This window comes from Quercus robur, chromosome 8 (genome assembly GCF_932294415.1).
Source record: "Quercus robur chromosome 8, dhQueRobu3.1, whole genome shotgun sequence".
Lineage (NCBI taxonomy): Eukaryota > Viridiplantae > Streptophyta > Magnoliopsida > Fagales > Fagaceae > Quercus > Quercus robur.
The window spans coordinates 26,080,331-26,090,249 of NC_065541.1; the positions used below are offsets into that span (position 1 = coordinate 26,080,331).

Below are 9,919 nucleotides of genomic sequence, written 5' to 3' on the forward strand. Positions count from 1 at the left end.
CTACACCAGTAAGAGTCAATCTCGAGGTAAAAACCATGTCTCTCAAGAGAAAAATGACAAAAACATGCAGAAGGAGATTGATCACCTAAAGAGAAGCTTACGCCATGAGCGCAGAAGGCGAGCTCCTTCCAATTCTGATTACTCTTCCGATGATAAGAAGGACAAAGACTACAGACAAAGGTCAAGAACTCCCCCCAGTGAATCTTTCTTATATGACAAAGATTACCGCCATGAACGCAGAAACAATAGTTCATTTTCGAGAGGCCTGGTAAATGACGCTATGAGTAAAGCATTCAACCAAATTTCCAAATCACCCTTCACCGGTTAGATTGAGGAAGGGAGACTTCCTCGGCGGTTTACTCAACCCACTTTCACCTTGTATAACGGCAGAACAGACCTTGTTGAACATGTTAGCCACTTTAATCAAAAGATGGTTGTCCATTCCAAGAACGAAACCTTGATGTGCAAGGTTTTTCCATCCAGTTTAGGGTCTGTGGCGATGAGGTGGTTTGATGGTCTGAAGGTAGGTTCCATCGGTTCCTTTAAGGAACTCACCCAAACGTTTGGGTCCCGTTTTATTACGTGCAGCAGAGCTCCTCGTCCTTTGGCTTCTTTGTTATCTCTGTTCATGAGAGAGGGAGAAGCTCTGAAAACATACTTGGACCGATATTGGGAAATATTCAACGAGATAGAGGGTGATTTTAAAGACGTGGCCATCAGTACTTTCAAGCTCGGCCTGCCTGTTGAGCACGGCTTAAGGAAGTCTTTGACGGGGAAACCTGTTACCAGTATACGTCAACTCATGGATCAGATTGACAAGTATAAGAGGGTTGAGGAAGACCAGCTGCAAGATAAGGGGAAGGGCAAGGTTATCCCTCAAGAGATGAGGGATTTCAGGTCGGAACGCTACAATAATAACATGCCCCAACGAGATTTTGCCAGACAATCTGGGCTTGTAGCCCCACAAGTGGTAAACACTGTGTTCCGAGAACCGGTGCATCAAGTTTTAGACAAGATCAAGAATGAGCCGTATTTCAAATGACCAAACAAGATGAGTGGAGATCCTTTAAGGCGCAACCAAAGCCTCCATTGCCAGTATCACCAAGACCAAGGACATACCACTGAGGATTGTCGAACATTATGGAACCATCTGGAACAACTGGTAAAGGAGGGGAAGTTGCAACAATTTCTGTACTGACCCAACAGACAGGGGGGGACCAGTCAAGATTAGGGGCTCAGGGGAATGCTTCTTCAAGGTCCCTGTTAGACATAATCAATGTCATATTTGCTGCACTTGGGAGGACTGGCTCTCAACTTGCTAGGGTGATGTCTATGGCTAGGTCATCGGCCGGGGACCCCAACTCCGAGCCAAAGAGAGCTAAATTGGAGATCTGACCTTCATTGAGTTTCTCGGATGAAGACAAGATCAGAACTATCCAACCACATGATGACGCTTTAGTGGTCACCCTTCGAATAGGGGGGTATGATGTGAAGAGGGTAATGGTGGACCAGGGCAGTTATGTAGAAGTCATGTATCCTGACCTGTACAAAGGACTGAACTTGAAACCTGAAGACCTGACAGCTTACGATTTGCCTTTGGTAAGTTTTGATGGGAAGCTTGTTGCCCCGAAGGGCCAAATTAGGTTGCCCGTACAGGCCGTTTCAGAAGTGGTGGAAGTGGTCTTCATAGTGGTGGATGCATACTCCCTCTACACAGCCATTATCTCTAGACCTTGGTTTTATACCTTGGGTGTCGTTTCTTCAACTCTGCATCAAAAGGTTAAGTATCTGTTTGGAGACCGGGTTGAGGAACTGGTAAGGAACCAATCTATGGCTAGGTAGTGCCTCGTGTCTGCAATTTTGCATCAGCCAGCAGCTGAGTCATCGGCCACAGTCAAAGAAGGTTTATAGCAGTCAAAGTCTCCGGAATTACCTATGAAGGGGCCTGTTGTGTGAGGATTTGGAGAAATTCCCCATTGGTGACGATCTAGAAAAGTTTTTTCAGGTTGGAGCTCAGTTGCCACCTCGGGAGAAAAAGGAGTTGGTAGTCTTTTTTAAGAAGAACGTTAACGTATTCGCTTGGAATGCTTACGAGGCTCTGGGAGTGGATCTGAGCTTCATTTGCCATCATTTGAATGTTAATCCATTTGTCACCCCTAGGAAACAACCACCTCAATGTTTATCCAAGGAGCATTTAGATGCTGTAAAGGACAAGGTGATGAAACTTAAGTGGGCTAAGGCTATTAAAGAGGTTTTTTTTACCCTGAATGGCTGGCTAACACTGTAGTGGTTAAGAAGAAGACGGGGAAGTGGCGTGTATGTGTAGATTTTATGAACTTGAACAAAGCCTGCCCAAAGGACCCTTTTCCTATGCCTCGGATTGACCAGCTGGTAGATGCAACTATGGGCCATCCTCGAATAAGCTTTCTGGATACCTTTCAAGGGTACCATCAGATACCTTTAGCCTTGGATGACCAAGAGATGACAGCTTTTGTCACTTCTATAGGAAACTACCATTATAAAGTGATACTATTTGGTTTGAAGAACGCAGTGGCTACCTACCAAAGGATGATGACCAGGACGATGACCAGGATGTTTGAACCATAGTTAGGGAAAAGCATTGAAATTTATATCGATGATATGGTAGTAAAAAGTAAGGCAAAGTCCGAGCATGTCAATGATCTCAGGAATATTTTTGATATCTTGAGGAAACACAAACTACGACTTAATGCTTCCAAGTGTTCTTTTGGTGTCGGGTTAGGCAAGTTTTTAGGCTACATGATCACACACCATGGAATTGAAGTCAATCCCGACCAGATTAAGGCAATCAACAACTTGCAACCACCTCGAAATCCAAAAAAAGTCCAAAAGTTAACTAGGATGATTGTTGTCTTAAACCGATTCATCTCTCAGTCAGCTGACCAGTGTAGACCTTTCTTTAAGTTGTTAAACAAGTGGAAGGGGTTTGAATGGACCGAGGAATCCGTCTTAGCTTTCCAGCAGTTGAAAGAATATTTGTCTTGGCTGCCCATCATGTCTAGTCTCGAGGAAGATGAAGTTTTGTTTGCCTACATCGCAGTGGCATCTCATGCGGTGAGTTTGGTGTTAATTCAGGTAGATAGTGGTGTACAGAGGCTGGTTTATTACATGAGCAAGTCATTATATGAGGCCGAGGTCCGTTACTTACCACTGGAAAAGGCCATTTTGGCAATGGTGCATGGCACACGTAAGCTCCTCCATTATTTCCAATCACACATGGTTGTTGTTTTGACCCAGCTCTCGCTCAGATCTTTACTTTGGAGTGTTGACTATACAGGGAGAGTTGCTAAATGGGGCACGATCCTAGGGGCTTTTGATATCAAATATATGCCCCACACCTCCGTCAAGGGTCAAGCCCTCGTCGACCTGGTGGCCGAGTTTGCCGAAACACAATCAGAAGATGAATTAAAAGAGTGAAACATGGATGGAAAATCGGTTGGCGAAATCTCCTTGCAAGAGCCCCTACCATGACTGGTCTATGTTGATGGTGTAGCTACCCAAAGAGAATCTGGGGTGGGACTCGTTTTGATATCTCCAGAGAGGATCACAATTGAAAAGTCCCTAAGATTGGGATTCTCGGCTAAGAACAATGAAGCCGAGTACGGAACTTTATTGGTAGGGATGACCATGGTTCGGAAGATGGGAGGAAAAACGGTGGAGATTTTCTTCGATTCAAGGCTAGTAGTAGGCCAAGTCCAAGGGGAGTTGGAGGCAAGATATCCCAAAATGCAAGAATATTTGGGCCAGGTTAGACACTTGCAATCTGGATTTAAGTCTTTTGTTTTATCACAAGTTCCTAGAAGTAGGAATGCACATGCGGACTTTCTCGCCACACTGGCAACCTCCTCGGCACAGGGCTTACCTCGGGTAATCCTTGTGGAGGACTTGGGAAAATCTTCTGAAGTGGGAAAAAGTGTGGTTCGGGTTCACCAAATACGGTTGGGGCCTAGCTGGATGGACCTTATTGTGCTATTCCTTAAGGAAGATGTTTTGCCTAAGAATAAATCCGAAGCTAACAAGGTGCGAAATAAAGCTCCTCATTTTTTGTTGTCTGAGGACCATAAACTATATAAGAGATCTTTTTTCGGCCCGTATCTGTTGTGCGTACGACCTGAAGAAATTAAGTTGCTCCTGGAAGAATTGCACGAAGGAATTTGTGGAAGCCACACCGAAGGCAGATCTCTGTCTCACAGGGTCCTAACACAAGGCTACTGGTGGCCAAACATGCAGAGCGAAGCATAAGACTACTTAAAGAAATGTGACCAATGCAAAAAATTTGCACCAAACATTCACCAACCTGGAGGAGTCCTTTATCCCTTAACTAGCCCTTGGCCTTTTACTCAATGGGGCTTGGATATTATGAGGCCTTTTCCTAAGGCAACAGAGAATAAGAGGTATTTGTTGGTCGGCACAGATTACTTCACTAAGTGAGTTGAAGCTGAACCTCTGGTGAATATCAGGGATGTGGATGTCAAAAAATTCCTTTGGAAAAATATTATCACCAGGTTTGGAGTCCCTCGAACTCTCATCTCGGACAATGGACTTCAATTTGATAGTAAAGCCTTCAGAAGATATTGCTGTGACCTAGGCATAACGAATATGTACTCCACTCTGGTGTATCCACAGGGAAATGGGCAGGCAGAGACTGTCAACAAAGTCATAGTAAGTGGACTTAAAAAGAGACTGTATGATGCAAAGGGGAAATGGGTAGAAGAGCTACCCTATGTCTTGTGGGCCTATTGGACTACACCTCGAAGGTCCACAAGGGAGACGCCTTTCTCTATGACTTATGGGGTTAAGGCTGTTATTCCTCTAGAAATCGGATTCCCTATGTTGAGATCAAGTTCCTTCATTCCAAGCAAAAACGATGAGCTATTGGAGAGGAGCTTGGATTTAATTAAAGAACGGAGAGAAAGCGCCATGGTCCAATTGGCCTACTATCAAAACAAGCTTAAACAGGGGTATGATGCCAACGTAAAGTTAAGGCCATTAACAGTTTGAGACTTGGTCTTAAGAAAAGCCTTAGGAACGGAAAAGAATCCAGCATGGGGAAAGTTGGGACCCAACTGAGAAGGGCCATATCGTATCACATTGACGGCCGGAATAGGTGCCAGTTATCAGGAGGATTTAGAGGAAAAAGTTGTATCACGTTCTTGGAATATAAATAACCTTAACAGGTATTACTATTAATAAAGACTTCCTTCACCCTATTTGAGTTTGTTGCATTATATGTCATATGTTATTAACATCAATCTAAGTATCAAATTGAACCTTGGCCATGCCTGACTCCTCGGACCACATGCCTTGAGAAAATTGATAACTTTTAGTCATTATTTTAAGTATTAAACAGAACCTTAGTTATGCCTGGTTCCTCGGACCACCTGCTTTGGGAAAATTAATACTCCTTGGTATCTATCTAAGTATCAAATTGAACCTTGGCCATGCCTGGCTCCTTGGACCACACGCCTTGGGGAAAATTAATACTTCTTGGCATCTATCTAAGTATCAAACTGAACCTTGGCCATGCTTGGCTCCTTGGACCACATGCTTTGGGAAAATTGATAACTTTTAGTCATTATTTTAAGTATTAAACAAAATCTTAACTATGCCTGATTCCTCGGACCACCTGCTTTGGGAAAATTAATACTCCTTGGCATCTATCTAAGTATCAAACTAAACCTTGGCCATGCCTGGCTCCTTGAACCACATGCCTTGAGAAAATTGATAAATTTTAATCATTGTTCTAAGTATTGAACTAGACCTTGCTTGTGCCTGGATCCTCGAACCACATACTTTGGTTGGATCAATGTTTTCTATCAAATTGCTAAGGGTCAGAGTTAAGCCTTAGTTATTGAAGACTTCTTGGATTACAAAGTTAAGGTAAATCCCTTATTGAAGACTTCTATGTCAAGTAAACCCACTTCAAATAGTAATGATCTTCACTACAACAAGAGTCATAATGAAACACTCATGAGCATCACTTAAAGCATTTACAGGATTACTTATATTTTTTCAAGAGATAATTATCCTTTTGCTCCTTTAAAATTACCAATAAGTGGGGAACAGATCATATTTGAAACTATATGCAAGTATTGTGGTGGAGTATGTTCTTGAAATTGGAATTACCCCTTACCGAGGTGTGGATTTAGTAAATTTTACTTATTATTGCTGCAGATCATGTGAAATAGGAGAAATTTTCTATCACTTGAGTAGATTAATGAGGGAAGTTTTATTTTATCACTACTTTCGTTAAATGTTAGATAAAAAAAAAATCATGCTAACTTCAATATATAAGCCACAGCGAAAAAGAAAGAAAGCGCCCATAATTTTCATTAATAACAGCCTTAAATCAAGGCAGATCAAGTACAAAAAGGCAAGTTGCTTACCAAAAAAAGAAAGGTAATCTATTTTTTCATTTTTATTACAAGTTTTTCTTTTGCATCCTTGGGAAGTTAAGTATCTGCTGCTGTGGTAGGCTCATGGCCTTGTCCTTGGGATCTTCTTTTGGAGGTATGGCAAGAGTCACCAATACCAATTCCATATTCTGAGAAGTTCCTTTTTCCTGGGAGGGATCCTTTGGAATAGGTGGAGGCAGTTCGGTGCTTTGGGTTGTTTCTTTGTGGGCATCCTCTACTCTTGTGGTGTCCTCAGCCAGCTATGCCCCCTTTGAGGAAAGGTTGACTATAGGAGGAGCTTTGGATGGGCTACCTTGATTTTCGCCAGCCTCCGAAGATACTGGGTCAACCTTGGAATCTGAAGAGCCTGCAGGGCGTATAGCTGGGGGGTAGTAGATGTTTTATACTTTCCTAAGTACAGAAGAAACCTCAACCCCAGCTTGATTGAGGGCTTCATCCCATACTAGGGCACAGTACGTCCTACATACCGCAGGGACCTTGGCCCTAAGGGCTTCCTCAGTCTCGGCCACCTCGACGTTGTACTCATGCTGCTCAACTTCATCCTGGGCTTTCTTTGCCTCATCCCTAGCTTTCTCTGCTAAAGCCTTGGCTTTCTCAACCTCCTCAAATTTCTTTTTCAATGCGGCAATTTGGTTCTTAGAGGAGGTCAGCTGTTCCTCGGCATTACGCAGCAGCTACCTTTGGCTCTCAGCTTGCTTTTCAACATTTTGAAGGGCGGCTGTTGTGTATTTTCTTTCCTTTTGCTCCTCTTGTAGCATCTTCTTGTGCTCTTAGAGGCTTTTGTTGGCCACCTGAAAGGCCTTCATAGCGGCAATACGCCTTCCTTCCTCTTCCTTCATCTGCAGATAACAATAGTTGGTCATTTCTTTTGCTCGGAAGGAGGCTTGAACAACCTGCCAAAGAGAGAAATGATATTTGGAAAAGGAAAGTTAAGGAAGTAAACTAAGAGGGAGAAGAAAAGAAGAGATCATAACATGGCTAGGTATCTCTTGAGACTGAGGAAAACCTCATGCCTCCTCATGGACCACAGCTCGGCCATATCCCCAGGGAGCAGTAAAGCGTGCTCCACAGCATCGGCCACATAGCCAGCTTTTCCTCCTTGGAAGTCCCTAATGGAGGCATTGGCTAACAGAGGGGCCCCATCTAGCATTAGTGCGAGAAGCCAAGCTGAGGGCTCAGCCTGGATGTCGCCTATCCTTTCGGCACCCTTCTACCCCACTTTGGCTTGCTTGGCCACCCTTTGAGCCTCGTCCTCTTGAGGGGGGAGGGATTTACTAGCATCCACCACCTCCTTGCCTTTACTCTCCCTCTTCCTCTTCAGGCCAGCTGGTCCAGGTGGGAGGGGCAAAGCAAGTGGAGGAGTGGGGCACTTAGTCTGGGCAGTCTTTACCGGTGCATTCCTCCCTGACTGGGACTCTATCAAGTCCATTAAGCTGGACTTGGGTTTTCGTTGTATCCCTATTTTGTCAAGTAGTGGTGAGAATGGTGGATCGAGATCAGGGCTTAAAGCTTCTGGGGACAAAGGTCAGTTGAAGGCCTCAAATTCGTCCTCGAACTCTAATACTTTAACTACTTCTTTATCGGTAGGTTTAGAAGTACTAGATGCACTAGCTGTGTGTTGGAAGGGGAGATCTGCTCTAGGAATACCCTCCGGGATCGATTGAATGAGAAGATCACTTTCCTGGACGATTTGGGTTGAGAAGGTGCCTTCTGGAACGGGGACACCCTCAGGAAGGAGAAAGCTGGGGACAGCTACACTGATGCGGTGAAGATGGGGGTCTCTGGCTTTGATCACGCACTTCGGTGCCTAAAAGCCGGACGAGATCGGCTATATACCCTAGGATTATGTGAGCCGCTCGTAGTTGGCCGTCGTCGAGTACAAAGACCTTGGCGCAGAGTATTTTATCTAAGCTTTCCTTGTTGACCAAGCTAAAATTCGGTTCAGTAGCGCGTTTGTCTGCAAATCCATCAAGGAAATAGAATTTTATCAGATATGAAAATACAGCGAATCAAAGAAATGACTTATAAATGAGTACCCTAGACCTAGTACCCCACCTAGTTCTCCGTCTCTTGTTGGGCAAAGGAGACCATCACTCCACTCCCCTGACAAGATCAGGAAATATTTGTTCAGCCCCTTGATGGATTCGAGAAGGCATTGGATGAGCCTAACCTCGGGATGCCTTGATTTCAAGTAGTACCCCTGCCTCTTTAGATGGTGAAGGTTATAGACCCAATTGATATCGTGGTGGGTTAGACCTAAACCCATTTTTTCATTGAGGGTATCCACGGAGCCTAAGATCCTAAACATATTAGGGGCACACTAAGTGAGAGCCAACCTATGAGCTCTAAGGTAGTCTCTAGTGACTCCACCCATGGGGATTTTCATCCCTTCTTCTATGAAGGCAATCATCGGGATTATTACCTCCTCGACTTGCCTATCCTCGTGCCATTGACTCTCACTACAGTACCTAATGCCTACTCTTGGAGAGATCCTATAACGAGCCCTAAAGCTTTCTATTCCCTCCTTGGAATTTACTAAGCTCTTAAATCTACCCAATTTTAGAAAAGGCTGGGAAAACTAAAGAGATTGAGAAAGGAAGTTAGAACTAAGGAGAAAAAGAAAGAACGTGAAGAAAAGAGGAATGTGTAGAAAATTAAAGAGTAAAAGTTCAAGAAGACTTACGGAAAGAATAAAGGTGTCCTTAGACAAGTCTTTAGTATTTGTAAGGGCTCAGGTGAGTTGAAAAGGTGTGTGTAGGTTCAAGGTATGTGCGCTAGAATGAAGTGAATGCTAAAGTGAGAAAAGAAGTTGATTTAAGAGATATTTATACCAAGGAGAGAGCAGAGAGTGGGAAAGTTCCTCAATTCCCAACGAAGCCCTCAACCTTAGGATTGGCATCATGTCGTAGAACGTGGGGGACAAAGAGTCGCTAGAATTTAATGAGGATGCGTCTTGAATGTTGCAGCGCTAGGAGTGTGTCTTGGGCAGACAAAAGGGCGTCTTCATAAGCAGAGGAAGGGCGAAATGGGCATGGACCAAATTTAGGGACATCGAAATCCTCCTTTCTTCCCGAGGAGCCAGAAAGGAGAATCTCGAGGGGCTATTGTAGGGCCTTAGGGCCTAGAAGTTCATTATTTATCCATATATTGGGCTTATGGCCCAAGCCGAGAACAAGGATCTGCCTGAGGAGGAGAAGTCTTCGTTAGAAGAAACTGCGTTGATGAATAAAATGTGGGGTTTGGTCATGATAGCTCAAAAGAGCTCGCCAAGGATGAAAGGGTCCTTAGCTAGACAAAGTCGAGGACCTATAAGATGGTTTATTAGCATCCCAGAAATTCAGTTGGAGCAGACAGGCATTGCAGAGACATCAGATAAGGAGGAGTCTCGAAATATCTTAGAAGAAAGCTGCTGCCTCCGCATTAAATGTACTACAACTAACTTTCTAGCCACATTAATGTGGAGG

General features: G+C 44.0%; 1 protein-coding gene across 1 annotated transcript; it reads left to right on the forward strand.

Moving 5' to 3' along the window:
- Positions 1-430: 430 nt before the first annotated feature.
- On the forward strand, positions 431-1,042 carry LOC126696101 (uncharacterized). The gene has a single exon (XM_050392879.1). It carries the CDS (start codon positions 431-433, stop codon positions 1,040-1,042), a length of 612 nt encoding a protein of 203 aa, XP_050248836.1.
- The last annotated feature ends 8,877 nt before the right edge of the window (positions 1,043-9,919 follow it).